Genomic DNA, 16,936 nt, shown 5'->3' with positions numbered 1-16,936 from the left:
CTTGAATGAGTCTGGCTTTTCTTCAATACACTGTTATTCTGTGTCTTCCACCATGTTAAAAACCCCATTGTATTCTCCCAGAGAAAGTATAAAAGTTTAACAAAATCATTTTCTCTACATTGATTGGGACATATAAAAAAAAAATCTGGTCACTGTTAATCTCCCCATTCTCACCAGCTGCTGCACAATTGAAATAACTGCACTATGGATTGCTGAGTGCCTGTAGCTAAGAGAAATGCTCAGGAAAGACAGAAAGAAAATCATGAGCTTAAGTCACACTGACATTTTTTTAATTTCTGACCCTTCTTTCTGATCCTCAGGTCTAGTTACATTCTTGGTGAAATTAACTTGCAAAAATTCAAAACCAGCTTCATCAATGGTTAATGAAACCATAATTTCTTCTATTAAGGACATAATGAATTTATTCCAGCCTTTATTTCTTAATTGTTATGTTATGTATTTCTTTATTGTTCTTTATTGTTATGTTCTCTGGATAAATTAAGACAATTTGATTCTAATTGTAAGATGTTGAAATGTGTCAGTCTTACCATTAGATGATCATTTACAATCATCAACTCAATGTATTTTGTTTCCTCTTCAACTTTACGTGGGATCTGACGAACCTGTGGAGAGAATGTAACTTAGAGTCTAACAATACAGAGTGTAACTGGTAACAAACATCTGCACTTAGTGGCTTCCCTACTTTAATAAATAGAGAATGAAGTCTCTGTTTAGAATATTTATTTTGAAACAAAATAAAGTGAGATAAAATAGCTACTTGTCATTAGTACAACATAAAAAAATCTATAGGTTTTATTATGGGAGTTTCTGATAAAACTACACTCAAAATGAGCAAATTTATTTTATCTACTTTTTCATTTGCCATATAGCAGTATTTAAAAATTTCCTAATTCTTCAGGGAGGCAGTGTCCAAGAGAACCCATCAATGTTTAGCTTACATTAGATACCCCTTTTTGTATTAGCTGTATTGATATAGAGATCTCATACCAAACCAGCAGGAGCAGCAGGACTCCATCTGGACAAATTAACTCAGCAGACATGAAACAAACTTGATGGCACGTTCCTTATAAACAAGCATATTGGCACATACCTGCCTTTTCCTTCTTTTGTGTCTTGGCCTTACAACAAAATTCTGTGATGTAGTATTCGTCTGCCAGAATTCTAAGCAGAAAACACAGACAAATACATGGAATATTTACAAAAATATAGCCCAGCAATTAGTGACCCTGATGCAACATGACAGTAGTATGGCATTCTTCAGCACTTCAGATGCAGCAACAACTCATTTTTTCAAGTTTCCAGCTAGAAGGGAGGCAAGAGTACAGATGCTTCCCAGTAACAGGGCTCTTATTAAAAACTCTACTAGTGATAATCTGGGTCTGTTGAAACAGATGATCTGTGGGTGTCACGCTTCAGAAAGCACAGCAGATGTTCTATGCCAAAACTTCACCAATACTGGGCATGAAATATTATTAGCATAGTGCTTCCATGGAGTGAATCACATTTTCAGGAATTCAGCAGACATTCACAGAGCTCTTGCAATAGCTACCTAAATTAATAAGAAGAGCATGGAAGGCAGAATTAATGCTTTAAGACGATTATATTCACAAAGCAAAATATGTCAGAGTTGGGAGAAACCTTACAAGATTTTGGCAATGCTCACTTACCAACACAATGTTCCTCCCTGCTAATCCCTCTATGTCTTTAACTTCTTAAATCTCTAATCATAAGCATCAAGTAGTTTATTCTTTTGCCAAAGCCTTTTCACCAAATCTATTACTAGCCCCTCGTGGAAAAGGACACATCATAAACTAAGCAGAAGATAACACTGCTCTCACCCTTTTAAATGTCCAAGAACTAATTTTCCATCTTTAATTTTGGATTCATAGTCTCTGCCTCTCTTTTCTCTATACAAAATAAACCTCTTTTCATATCTTGTATAAATGTGTTTGCTATTCACATAACCCCAAGAAGATCTTTTTGATTCATGCAAATTAAATGTTTTCAGTTTCTTAGTTTGTAATAATGTCTTTCTCCTTTCACTGCTTTCCCTCTTTTGTGCTTTCTGCAGCTTTGGACATCCTTTCAGTTTCAAGGAGCTGAAAACTTCTTTCAGTGTTTCAGTGATTTTACCAGTCCTGCAAAGAAGTAAATAGTCCTATAGTGTTTATAGGACATCCCTATAGTGCTATAGGATTGATGGAGCTGTGTAAATTAAGGGACTTTGAGTTCACATACCTTTGTACACAACTTCTGCTTGTTTTACAAATTCCTGGCCAGTTCAGTTTTGCTGGTGAGACAGGTAAGTTTCTCACAGCTTCATTTCCTGCTGTACATTAATTGTACAATTTCTGCATGAGGTTCAGAAATAGGATTAAAAAACCATGCTGATAGGAATTTGACCGGGCTGCCATATCAGCAAAACCTTAAAACACAAAGCTGAGTTGCCCATCTGACAAGACAATGCCAGACCTAAGTGATAATCTTAACAAAAAGTGGCAAATTACTAATAAGCCAAAGCAGGAAAACAAAGCATGACTAACTGGTATTGTCTTGGGTAAATGAGGGACTATGGTGTCATTTTGGTATGTGAGGTTTGCAGATACCTTTTCACAGAGCAAGCCAGACAATCACAGGCTCTCTGCTTAAAAATGTTTTCATGGTTACACCAATGCACTTGAGGACTTTCTTTAGAAAAATGACCAAGGAAAAATTAAATCACACCCAAGCTCCTTATATATTGCTTAAAGACCTGCAGACTCTTGAGCTATCAATGATGAGAAACTAGATCTTGGAAACCTTTTTACAATGTTTTTTATTATGCTTTATGTATGTTAATTAGTTTAGACTCTGTTCTAGTGCCACACAACTGGATCTCAACCTGTCATTTTTGATTTTATAACATGTTTAATGAAACTGGTAAAAATAACACTTTTCAATCAATAAAATAATAATTTACAGTATGTATATAGAGTCTCAGATAACTTTACCAGCAAATGTGCTTATTTCTCTCACAATCAGAAATCAGTCAGTCATCTCTAAGGGAAATGATGCAGCCATTACCATTAACACACAATAACAGTGCCTTATAACTCACAAGATGGATAAATGCACACAGGTTGCATTTCCAGCCAAAGGCCCTCAGGCAAAAGAACACAACCAGCAAAACCACAGGGAATGTTGATAGTTGAGAGAGCCTAGCAGATATTTTGATGGAAATATATTACCACAAAAAATGTAATGAAGACTCACAAAATCATAGGATCATTTTGATTGGAAAAAAGTTGCTAAAATCAAGTCCAACCATAAATCTAATTCTGCCAAGTCCCACTAAATCATCTTCCTAAGTGCTGTATCTACATATTTTTCATGTGATCCCAAAAGAAAATGACATCTGTTATGTATTATTTGAAAAACAGCACCTTTGATAACATATTGTTATCTAAAACCATGCCAGGGCACTATAGATCTCAACAGAGATTGTGAGAAAAAACAGTCTGGTAAATACAAGGTCAAATGCTCTAAGTGTGCCAAGTCATCTGCCCAAGCTTCCTTATTTAAAATCCTCATTATTCCTCAGACCATTGCAAAGTACAGTAAAAGAAATTCTTTTCTGCAACAGCTTGTGGGTTTTCTTTATAACACCCAGCAAAAGAATGTGTAAAGTACATTGCTATTTAACTGGGATAGAATAGTGTGTGCTTTTACTATCGCTGATACTGAGTAATCCCCACCACTTGAATTTTTTCCCTTTCTAACACCAGTATTGAAACTGGTGCTCTATCCAGCTCATTCCTAATGCAGTGGAAATGCTGAGTGGAAATATACACAGTCTTTTAAAGATAAGAGAAAAATCTTGACTTCAGGAAAAATCTCCTTAGGCCAGTCAAATTGATAAATTATGAGAGTAGCATGATGATATATGCCAGCACAGTGCTTGCTACTGCTAATAATAATTTTGTTGTACTACTTTCAAAAAATCAATCACAACAATACTGGTAGCAATTAACTGTAAATGTTAATTAAAGGAAAAAAACTCAAGTCAAGACAGCAGTCTGACCTCTCCAGACTGGCAGGGAAGAAACAGAGATACTGGTGGAGCTCTCATCCTCTGAAGCTGTGACTGTCATCTGGAGAATGACTTACAGGAGATAAATTGAATAATCACAGACAAAGAAAAATTGTGGGTTTCCTAATGAGGATATAATAGTATACATGTACTGTAATTTTCACTGCAAACATCAGAAGCACCTTTTCAAACAATTTTACAAAAACAAGTATGAGTATGTGGGAGAGTAGACTATGTGTTAGAGTCTATTTCTCCATACATGGGACCCTAAACATGAAGTGATGGAAGATCAGCACCCTGTACCTCTCATCCACATTACAAATAGTTGCACACCTGAGAAGAATAGCACTCTGCAAGTGAATTTCCTTTTTAACCTTTTCTACAGTCCTGTGATTCTAATTCAATCTAGATGGCAACATGTTCCATTATGTCATGTGCTGGGCTTTGTACAGCAAAGCCAGCAACTATTTATTTGTTATCTGTAGTAAAATCAAAACTGTACAAGCATGTCTGGATTTTTGTGGGAAAACAAACAAAACAAGACCATGAAGCCCTAGTTTGACAGTTTTTTGAAAATCAAGAAGCTTTGGTGGAGGTGAAACTGGAGCATTTACTTGCAATTAATCCCTTTCCATAATTTTAAAAGCAGAAAACAATTTTATTCCATAATCTTGAAAACATAAAATTCACTATTAGGAAATCTTATAAAACAGCTTATAGATAGTAAGTACCAACACTAGCAGTGTCTTAGTTTAACAGCCTGAGATAGAAGATTTGTTTTAAACTCAGCATTGGTTACGTTATTTCCAATCTTTTTAGTTATAGATCCTCAAGAAAATGTGATAAATGATGCACTCTATTATTTGGCCTTATGTTCAATAAATTGCTCTCATTACACTGAGAGCATCTCTGCAAGCACAGCTAGTAAGCATGGTATGTGTGTAAGGTGCAGGTACACAGGGAGTTTTGTGGCACAGACGTCAATGCCTTGCACAAAAGTCATGAGCCTTTTGTGCTCATCTCCCTCCATCCCAACATTGCCTGTACCTTGCCTGGGCAATCATCATCCCAGGACAGGTGGCACCAAGCTGGGACACTGCTTTTCTTTGGATTCAGATTCCTTCTTCAGAACTGAAGGCAACCAGATTGTAGCAAGTTCCATTTTTTTCCTTCTTTTCTCATTACCTCCCTGAATGATTCTACTTTGCTTAACAATTGGCAAACCTGCACAAACTGTGCTCCAGGGATGGACCCATCCCTGTGCAGTACTTAGAACTTCAGGATCTCAGATCCAAATGCTACCATAGGACAAATAGTTTGCAACAAGATAAGCAAACATCTGTAACTCTCCTGAAGAAATCAGACTGAGGTGGTTTCTACCAAAATGTCAGTGTCTACAAAGGACAGTTATGTTTATCTAAGATATGCATTGTAGGGCAGGAAAACACTTCTGTAACAAATCCTTGACAGAATGGGGATATGTCACAAATACTGCAATTTTAGCTCCAATTAACAAGCCAACCTCTCAGATGAAAACACATTAAAAAAAACCAAAAATCTTTCTCCCTCCACACACAATATGGGCATTCATCACTACAAGCACTTGAAACCACTTCTGCCTCCAAATTCATCTGCACTGAAACTCATGGCCCTCATCATAGCCAGCACTGTGAAAGATGCTGATGGGACTGGAGATCACAGTCACTGAGCAGAAGTGACATTGGGCAATTTCTTGTCTCCCAGGCTTATGCTCACTCCATGGTACTCACCCTGTACCTCAAAACCAGAAAAACCCATGAAGAGTTATCAACCACCATCAAGGTGGTGTTAATTTTCATCACCTCTAGGCTACCTCAGTCCTTTCCTCTCTACAGCTACCAGCACATAATTCAGCCCACAGACCACATGACCTGTTAAGAAAAACACATATCACAATGTGAAGGTCTAGGAGAGATTTCATTCATTAGATTCAGGATTTTTTCATCACTTCAGATTCTTTTCCTGTGCTTTCACTGTTTCAAAATGGGGTTTTTTCAGTGGTTTTTTTTTAATTTATTTGGCTAAAAAAGATATATATACCAAAACAATATACTCTCAGAAGATGATCCATCAAATATAGTCAACAAATTTGGCCTTAGAACAAAACACTCAATAAGTCATGAATACTAAAAAATCATACCAGATGGCAGGTCGACTGAAGGAAATTCAAACAACTTGGATTTGTAAACAGAGTGGAAATGGAAGTCATCCTGAAATAGTAAATAATTGCCCATATTACATCAGGAAAAATCAATCCATCTCATGAGCATTAAACAGACAATTCCAAAGTTTCTTGTTACCCAACACATACCCCAGAGAACATGCAAGTTGCAAAGCACCATTGCTCTACATTCTTCTTTTCCCAACTGCAATGTGATTGCTAATGCCACATTTAATCACCTTTCACATCTGAGTACCTCAAACACAGAGGCAGAGCACACAGAGCTAGGCCTAAATTGGGCTCCCAGAGCTGCTCAGGGAGAGACAATGAGAAGTCCCAGGAGCTGCTGAACTGGAGTCAAGGAAGAACCAGGAGGAGAGTGATATAATGAACCCAGAGCAGGAAGTGCCAGGGAAGGGCACTGGGCACTCACAGGCTCCAAGGGAGACCCCTCTAGTGCTGCAGTGCTCTACTGCCAAGAGCTACAGGGCACACACATATAGACACATCACTGGCTAATGACAGTGCAGGTCTGCTTTTGTCTGTGAAGATGGAGTTCCACATTCAAGGTACATAAATTGGGAATGAGGGGATGACCCTTTGGTCCCACGGCCTTATGCCTACCCGGTACCCATGGATGACTACTCAGGAAAACACAGCAGGACTACTATAAATTCTACTTACATCTGAAGTGTAGTTTTCATCTGGTTCAATAAGGTAAGTATGATTTCCATCATAGAACATCCCACTGTCAAGGAAATGTAAATATAGATTTAATAAAGAAACACTAGTGCAACATGGAAGTAACTTCTTAAAGTTAATATATTTTAAAAATTTAAATATTTGGGAAAGGAAGTTTAAAATAGTTTCAGGAACTGAATGCAATTCTGGATCAATCTTTTTGTTTCTTCACTTTTCTTCTTCACAGGAGAAAGATTTTCTCCTGTGGTGAAGCAGACTTCTTTCTTCCACAAACCTTCTCTACAACACACATAAACACAAATGGACTAATTTAACCAACTGAAAATCCATTTCAAAGCCCCCACTCCAATGCAGGAGATATTTATCTGCAACAGATAAATAAGGGACCTGTCTTTAGGAACACATATTTGGAACATATGCATAGCTTTCCCCAAATAAAAGTGGTATTGAATGGAATTTAATTATGCTTAGGTTTTAATGAGTTTTTATTAACTCTTTCCTCAGCATTTCATTTAAAGAAAACATTGATACAAATATTACTCCATAAGAGGAGAAAAACAAATGTTATTTCTTAAATCAATACATTCTGATCTTCAACCAAACCAGAATATTTTTAAGTAAGTATTACTTAATTAAGTAATTAATTTAATTAAGTATTTAATTAAGTATTTTTTCCTTTACTGCAGTGGCATACACACATGGTTGGGATTAGGCTGTATTAGCATGTCCCTTTCAAAGGGCCACTACTAAGGTGTTTAAGCTTGGCCCTAAATATGAGCTGTAAATTCAAATTTGGCATATAGCACACAGCAACAAAAGCATGAAAGTGAGATTATTTATTTACTTACGTTACTATTAAAAACCCCCAAAGCAAACAGGAATTACAAGCAACAAAAGCAGATCCTTTTCTTTTTTCTTATGCAGCATTTTTTTATCGGCAAAATTGACATTCACAGAAGTAATCTGGGTTACTGACTGCATAACATATATGAAGTATGAGCATAACTACAATGTAAAGCTGCTTCACCTTTCAAATTACACACGCCTATTCTTTAGAAATAAATACTGTCTATACAGTTTAAGCAAAATATTCTAGCATCTGCTGGAGCTTCTTTGCTTGGAAATAAGACAAGATTGGGGAAGATCCTATAGCTCTTTACCAGTCTCAATTTCCCTCCCTCTAATTGCAACTTTAGTTGAGCAGGGTCTGCAAGTTGAAGCACTGTCAGCAAAGAGCTTCTTGTGAGACTGCTGCTCCCAGCAGCCCTGGCCTCTGATCAAGTCACTCACCAGTGACAAGAACAATAGTCACAGCTGGCCTACAGACCTCACCTGCCCACTCAAAGCATCCATGGCTCTTTTCCCACCACCTACCACAGACCTAGTGTGCTCTGAATAAGCCACACGCTCATGGGTGTGTTAAAGAGAAAGCAAAACATTTCAAAAGCCTGCATTTGATGATGTGTATTCTTCAGGCAATCCCCTTTGCAGCCGTGACAGCGGAATTCCCAGCAGCGGCGGCAGTGTTTGCATTCGCCACCAGCCGGCAGCAAGATCCCGGCCGTGCCCGCTGCTGCGAGCCCTGCTCAGGGCAGCTCGCTGGCCTTTGCACCCACAGCCTCTCCTGGGCTGGCTCATAGGAAACCCTGGTTACTGCACACCTCCAGAAAACAAACAAAACAAAAATCCAAGCAAAATGGCTTGCTCGAAGTTAAGGTGGCAGAGATACATCTGTCATTAGCCAAGTCATTAAGAAGACATCTATAATTTCAGGTATTCTGTCCGGCAGATGTGATTAATTCATAAAAGGAAGGATGCAAAGCAGACATTACTAAAAGAAGAACTCGTAACTTATGATTAAAAAACCCCAACATTTTTTCACCTGTATGAAATAATTCTGCTGTTACTGGCTGAGATCTAGAGGTACTAACATGCAAAAGAGGAGACTGGAATGACCTTTAGAAATATGAAGCTTGTTATTCTCTTAAAGGCATCTGTTTTGTCTTGTGTGCTTCCTAAAATTCATGAAAGCTAAGCTCCTGCCCAGACCTTGCAGAAGACAACTGCCCAGCTACCCTTATTCCAGCAAGATATTCCAAAGCGTGGCTGAAGCTAAGGAGCTCTGATTGCCAGTGTGAGTTTCTAGTAATTACTTATAATTTAAAATCAGCTGTGTAGGAGCTAGTTGCAATGATGGAAATGCAGTGGCAGAGAATGTGAGTTTAATGCAGCTCAGGAAACATTAGTTTCTCATACTGGATGTTTGAAATACCAGCCTGATTAGAGTAAGCTTGTGTCAAAGAACTCAGCTCAAACTTTATTGTATCAGGGGGAAAAATGGAGGTGGGGTGGAGAGAGGAGACAGGGCGATATCTTTTAAGAGAGAGCTGAATTATACAGTGAAAAAAATGCATCATCTATCATGCAACTTAGAAGGGACCAATTTGGATATCAGGCCATTGAAGAATACAGAGCAGCAGAACAGCCAGTTTTAAGCATAAACTCACAGAAAGAGGAGAGGGAGAGACATATGCAGGCTCTCCTTTGTTCCTGCTTTTTCTCCTAGGAGTTAGCAGGGGCCAAGACCTAATGGATCCCTGCTAATGGAAGCCATGCAGGGCCTCAGGATGCATTAGGAAGCTACTATTTTTAGGCTCACTGTCCATGCTTCAAACTGGGCTCAAGTTTCTTGAGCTGCACAGCTGTAAATCAGACAAGTGCAAGGATGGCAAGTCTTCTGCAGGCATTCTCCCCTTCATAACAAAGAATATACAACAATAAAGGAAAGACACTACTCAAATAAAAAGTACTTATATGACTGACACCAGAACTACAGAGTAATTGCAGATAGACAATAGGCTGAAGAAGATTTCCATCAGCTAAACCCTGCTTCTACAGAAAAAGGTGAAGCTCAGGTGAGCTCCACACAGGCTCACTTGGTGCCAGCCTTTTCAAACTGATGTCAGTATTAGTAGTGCTGAGATCCTGTAATTCCCAGATGTGACAGGCACTTGGTTGATCTGAAAACCTGACTAGCATCATTCAATAGTGCCAAAAGTAGACAGGTCCAAAATCTGTACAATCCATACACAGCTTCATGTAACCTTCACTTGACAGAGGATTTATTTATAAGTAAAATTTTGTACTTCAAAGAAAAATTATTGCACCCTCATACCTTTTCTTCTAGATTTTTCAAGATTTTACTATATGCAAGGTATTACCCCATACACACAGCTTAAGGCCAGAAATTCTGTTAACAAAAATGGATAATGCAAGATAAATGCTAAAGTGACATTTTTTTTGTAAAGATATGAGAAAAGAAATAAAGTATACATCATAATAGTAACAAGAAAAGAACACAATTTCCAAATAATTCATTGGCATTGTTTTTATTTTTGTAGAATAGGATGTTTTCAGCTACTTCTACTCTGCTATCTCTATAATAAGTTATCTTAAAACAATATCTGGCCACAGCCATTAGTCCTGAATTTAGAAAAAAAAAGTAAATTCTGATGATTTTTGATTACTTAATATTGGTGACAAAGTAGTAGGAAAATAGACAGCACTTATTTTACTATATTCATGTATTATTTTACTCTAAATAACTTGATTTGGCTTAAAAGAGTGATAAACAAAGTCAGTAAAAACAAAACAGCAGACTTACTGTAATCCATGGCATGTTGACAAGGCAACAAATGATACAGAATTTCCTCGAATTTTTCCCTGATAATAGCAATGTTCTCCTCCCTGAAATTGGAAATTGAGACTGTAAATCCATGGGACATTCCACAGCATCACACTTCATCCTGTCAAACACTGCTTTTTCATAAACCCTGTCCCAAGCCATTGACATGGCACCAAGAACTGACTATCACTCATGTAGGAGTTCATCCCATCTTCTTTGAGCTTTGGTTTGCTACTTTAGACAAACACCATCATCTTGACCCTGTACACCAAATGGTGTATTTCACAATTTCAGTGTGAAATCCCTGACATCCTGAGGTGGATTTCAGAGAAAAACTACTCCAGAAGTGCTCATCTTTCTTCACTGACTAGAAAGAGAGTTGGAAGTAGGGGGCTTAGACTCCACATCTGCTCTGCACATGACTACATCAGACAGGATGAACTCTGCTCTGAGGGTAAGGCAATTTCCTTCTTCTAAGCAGAAAGGTATGCTAACAAAATAATAATAATTCTTCATTGAAAAAAAGACCAAAGCAGAAGTAGTCATTAGTGCTCCAAAGCTAATGGAACCTCCAAGTATAACTAAGTAGTAAAGGAATACAATGAAAATGAATGTTTGCCTCTTCTCTTCTGCAAATAAAATGTATATCTTTCTGATAAAATCCAGCTGACTCTACTCAAAAAAATCTCCCCTGGTTTCCCTGTAGGAAGGCTTTTACTGATAAGCCCTACTACACATGCGATAAATTTATTCAGTATTGCACAATATCAATATTTGTATGCAAAATTAGAAAAAGAGTTCAAACATCCCTTAAATTCTCACTGACACATGTACTCTTCAGAATACCTTACCTATCAGTGTCTCACCAAATTCAGCTATGCTGTAATGCACTGACGTTGGTTAAAGGGGACTATGGAGATAGTCCTTTTCAGTCCTTTTCTTTTTTAATACCATTTATTTGAAAATACTTCTTCCAGCAAATGAATGAATAATCTACCTAGCATAATGTACCCAGCCCTGTGAATATTTATGTCCATTTACCAGAGGGAGGGAAAGGCATTACAATTACAGCTGTTTCAGAAGCCAGTAGTCACTTACATGATGTGTAGCACAGTAATTTTACACATCTGACATTAAATAATTTTGGATTTTATTTTTCAAATACTAAAAAAAAAAATTAATCAAGATCAGGCTAAAGGTGAGAAAATATGTAGGCTGTGTTGGTAGTTCTGATCAGGCCACCCTGTTCTGTTTTCTACAAGATGTGGAAACTATTGTTGAAAGCATCTACAGTGCATGGGTGCCTCTGGTTTGAGGTGCACTCCTAAAGAGAGTACAGGAGCCTGTTTGTTAGAGCACAGCTGCTCACAAGGAAACAGCCTTGATCTCAGCCTGGTCAAAGGAGTCCTTCACCACACTGACCTGCAGAGTGACCACCATGCTGCCCACCATGGGCACCCCTCTGCTCAGATGTCTGAGGAGAAACTGGTGCCACACAGGGAGTGTCTGACTCCTTGTCTCACGTTGGTAAGAAGCTCTGGGGCTGACTCATGCCAGGCTGCACCAGGGAGTGTCTGACAGCAGGTGTAGGACCTATCACCCCTGGGACAGCATTTCTTATGACTATCCAGAACTGGGACACGGATCAAGTATTAGTGAAAAGGAGATTGTTTCAATTTCTGCTTTGCACTCATGTACATTTTAGCCACCAATATCCTAAGTTAATTTGATTTCAGAGAGATTATATCCTTCTTTGTCTTTCCTGAAATCTTGGCTCATTTTCTCCATTTTATCCTCTTTTTCTACACCTATTTACTTCCTATACCTTAGCTACTTTAAGCTCTCTTGACTTGAGATTTTCTTTCTTTCAGTCAGTAGGGTGTCCCCCACTACAGGGTCATGGAACTGCTCAAGGCTTTCAGGTCCTTTTGGAATATATGAATAAGAAGTAAACAAAAAGAGACTCCAGTTAGCAAATAACAAAGCTAAAAATCAAACTATATGGATGATCTAAAACCTTATGAGAAATAAAATACTCTCTAAAGAGAATTCTTGAAGTAGTATTCCTGTAAAAGACATAACTGGAATAAGTGCATGGATATGGAAATAATACTGAAAAGACTATCAGTAGGGAGTTGTACAGGCTTCTGGCTGTGGAAGGAATTTAGAGTAATTACACAAATTGGTTTGTTCTCAGAAAATGTAGTTAATATGTACCAGAAATAGAATCTCAGGCTCCATTAGTTTGCAAAACCATGTCTTTTCAACCAGGAGGAACATTTTTTCATACTAAGAATCCAGACTGTAGCTCAAAAGTGTGTTTTGATCTTTCAAATGAGAATCAAATAAATGTCCCATGACAGTACCTCCAAATTAATTTATTCTGTAATAGATCCATGGGAAAAATTATGCATACAGATCTAGAAAGGAAAAGTATAACAAAAACAGCTCTAAATTCTTGTCCGGGAAAAATACAATTGAGATACACAAATTCTACTCTATTTAGTCAAATCAGTTAAACTCAAAGATCTACTAGAGCTCATGGTAATTCTGGTGGAGATAGAAACACAACTCTGATCTGAGTCTCAGGGATCAGTTCTTATCACTACAAAACATTCCTTTCTATATGCTAACATCCAGGAGGTATTTTTTATTTATGCACTTATGTTCCTATCATTATAACATAAGTCACTGCAAGCTAGTTAATAAAATTAAGCTAAAAAAATTATTTTCACTTCTTTAAATGAAGATAGTTTTTTTTCAAGTACTTGGTGCATGCAATTATCTGAGGTGGTTAGAGCATGGTGCTAATAACACCAAGGTTCTGGGTTTGACCTCTGTATGGGTACTTAAAGCCACAAATTCTGAGAATTTAAGTGTTCAGGAAACCACTGGATGTGGGACTCAGTGTCATGGTTTAGTTGGACTTAAAGAACTTGGAAGTAATTTCCAACCTTAATGAGTCTATGATTCTGTGGTTCTGTACTGAGAGTCAGGACACATCAAGGCACTCTACAGGGCAGGTTTTTCAAGCACGTGTAATTTTGGGCAAGAAGTTTACTGTTGCTGCTTCACTATAGTGCTGAGGCTGAAATTGTGCTGGGTTTGACATCTACTAAACCTGTCTGATAGCAGGTAGTGACATAAAATGCCCTGTGTTAGAGGAGAAATCACAGTATGTGAGAGACCTAAGACCACCAAACACTAAATATGATCATCATATCTATCTTCTTGTATTCTGCTCTTGGAAATACTCCCTGAAGGGCTGGGGCTGTCTCTCTTATCTACTGGTATCTTCAGCAAAGAGACAAAAGCTGAAAAAAAAAAAATCTTCATTTTTTTCCTAAAAATATTCTGGTCCCATATGATAATTAAGACTTCCCTTAAGAGTTGAAATTAGCACCAACTACAGTTCAGTCCAGAACATCAAGGGTCTTTTGTGAAGAGCTATTGGCTTCCTGTAGCTAACAGAGCCTCTCTCTGTTCTCTCGAAAGCAATAATTGCCCATCCCAGCAAATCAAATCTCCACACTGGCCTTTGCCAGCTAGTGGGGAATGGTTCAGTGTAAGATGAGAGGAAATCAGACCACTCTTCAACATATGCCAGCCATAAGTCTGAGCAGGACATTTACCCACTTCTGCTCTAAAATTGAACTTGGTCACTCTAGAGTCTGGGAGAAAATTAGGCTAAGTGTCATCTCCTATGAGACAAGGTCAGCCTTGTGACAACAGCTGTGACACAAACCTGCAGCACACATCTGCCTGCAAGGCAAGTTTTCTGCCAATGCCCATAGCACTCTGTTGTCCATTTCCTTGGATCAGTAAGTTATCCTTCCTGCATGAACCTTCTCAACGTGAGGGACAACCTACTGGTGATGTCCGAGGGCAGTACAGAAAATAGAGATTTTTAACAAAAAGTTAATTAATTTGGAGAGCTAAAAATGTAATAACATCCCACAAAAAATAAAAAAATAAAAACCAGAATGACCCAAGGGTCAATTAAAACAAGTTAATCATTATTATAGTTTATATAATAATCATTATTATAGTTTATACCGTTTATATTATAGTCAATTCATAAGATAGCCTTCATCTTGATGCTTAAGTTGGATAATTCTAGCAAAATCCTAATTTAGGGCTATTTACCCTGTGAACTGCTACAGTTCATCTCTAACCAGATGCAACCCTTTTGCCAATGTCAGTCCAAGTCTTCTTGCAACCTGTTGGGTACATAGCGTGGCAAAGATACTAAAAAATGGTAAGACACAGATGTCAGCAATGCAAATAAAATCTGCTCCCATTTTTATCCCTTAAGATAGTTTGTCCCTTCTTTGAGAGGCATCAGCTGCTGAGCAGACACAAAAGAGATGAAAAACACATTAACCTATACTCATAATAATAAAGGGTGAAATAAGTAAAGCGAAAGAACAGCCCTGACAGTCATTAATGGCAGCAGTTCACTCTTCTCTGCAGTCACAGTGCAGAAAGCATCTGCTGACCATACACTGGCAGGGTTTGTTATTCGCCTCAGAGACACTGTGACCTTCCCAGGGGAGGAAAATAAGGATGCACATCCATCTGCTTTCTACATTGGATATCCAAGTAATCCATTTTCTGCAATTAAGAGAGGTGCTGGCCAGTAACATGCATGCAACAGTCAGGCACTGACCTTAAAATTAATACCTTCCTTCTCCTACATATTCCTATTTTAACACTCTTTAATCCACAGGAAAGGAGATTGCTGGTTTAATTCAAATCCTAGTAACATATCTCCCTCTTTCATTGCAGCAGAAAGTTCCCAGAAGGCCAGCTAAGGCTCAAGCCACCATTCTGTGAATGCTAGATAATGATGAGCTGCCAGATAATGATAAGCTGTTTAAAGGGCTACCCATTGTGGGGCCACCAGTTACAAAAATACATAACTAAGGTTGCACAATCAACAGCAAAAGGAAAAGAAAATACACCCTTGCCCGCTGACTTCTATGGCAGAAAACAGCTTGTTATGAATGGGTTTCTATTAGTAAATAGAAGAGTCAAAATGGCACTTTGACCTCTGCAATGAGAGAAAACATCTTCTAATTGACAGGTACTTCAGCAATTGGCAGGGCCCTGCTGTGCTGAGCCCTGAGTTCAGCTCTTACTCAGCTCAGTAACAACGCCAGGGACCTGGCACCACCTCTTTGCAGAGTAGTTTCTGGCCTGCAGTCTCCTTAAAGCCAAATGTTCTGAAATTGTGAACAGTGCCCTCCCTTTGTAGGAGGATGGCTATCACATGTGCTCACATAGCTCAGAGCTGACACGCTGTGGTGACATTACATTATAACGCTGTTTCAGTTTCTGAAATCAGAGATTCCAAAATTAGGATAAGGCACAGCCGCCTCTAAGCCTTCTCCACAAAATGCCCATGTTTAAAGACTGTTGGCAGCACTCTTAACAAACAGACACACGTGTATGTGACAGGATCCTGCACGCAGGCGACTCGCTCCAACTGCCATCAGTGACTCACAGCAGGAGCCTTCAGCAGATGGCACAAGATATCAGCCCAGCTTCCCAGTTCAGAGGCCAAATGAGGGCTGTGTTTACTGCCCAGTAGCTATGAGAGAAGATGCCCCACAAAACACTGCAGGGTGTGGACAGAGAGCTCATGCCAACGCAACACCATCTGCTCTGGAAGCTGCCTTGGCATCTGCTTGGAAAACAGACTCTTGCCTTGACTTACCTTGGTGTTAGGGGAAATTATTTTTTATTATCAGCTGCCAGGCCAAGATGAGGCAGAGAAGAAAAGGTTACCTCTTCCTGCCCACTCTGTTGCTGTCTTTAAGACAGGTCTTGTAGCAGTGGCTAGTGTCTCTCAGTCAGGGCATACAAGTCATTTAAATGATAGTCATTTTGCCCCACTCCTGCGTTTCTGTTCCAGGAAAATGGAAGGAAACATTTTAAGGGACAATATGAAAATTCCTTGTAATCTACGCACTCTAATCTGCCACATCAGCTCATCAGCTTACCCTGAGTCTGAAGCCAAGGCGTAAGAATGTGATTTACAAGATTACTATAAACACAACACCTACATGGATACCAATCAGTCAGCAGGACATAAAGTTCTGAGGAAAAATGAAAACAATACAACCCTGATATCCTTATTGGCTCATTATTTTTGAATGACAGAACTTTCTCTGTAAGTGAAATTCACAGAGCTTGAGGCTGTGTCTAGAAACATTAACCTACTGTTTATAATACAGTGCCAGTTTGGGAACTGTAT

At 38.5% G+C, this 16,936-nt stretch overlaps 1 protein-coding gene across 14 annotated transcripts in view; it reads right to left on the bottom strand.

The window, feature by feature from the left end:
- Positions 1 to 16,936, bottom strand: part of ADAM22 (ADAM metallopeptidase domain 22) — a 135,597-nt gene that overhangs the window by 53,005 nt on the left and 65,656 nt on the right. For all 14 annotated transcript variants that reach the window (XM_077174640.1, XM_077174642.1, XM_077174632.1 and 11 more), the window contains 5 exons: positions 10,657 to 10,739; positions 6,975 to 7,038; positions 6,270 to 6,339; positions 1,112 to 1,182; positions 549 to 623 (listed from right to left, as the gene is read on the bottom strand). In XM_077174640.1, coding sequence (XP_077030755.1) covers positions 549 to 623; positions 1,112 to 1,182; positions 6,270 to 6,339; positions 6,975 to 7,038; positions 10,657 to 10,739 — 363 coding nt within the window. The remainder of the gene's footprint in view (positions 1 to 548; positions 624 to 1,111; positions 1,183 to 6,269; positions 6,340 to 6,974; positions 7,039 to 10,656; positions 10,740 to 16,936) is intronic.

Source organism: Agelaius phoeniceus, chromosome 1, assembly GCF_051311805.1.
Source record: "Agelaius phoeniceus isolate bAgePho1 chromosome 1, bAgePho1.hap1, whole genome shotgun sequence".
In the NCBI taxonomy this organism is placed as follows: Eukaryota; Metazoa; Chordata; class Aves; order Passeriformes; family Icteridae; genus Agelaius; species Agelaius phoeniceus.
This window is presented reverse-complemented; position numbering and strand designations above follow the sequence as displayed.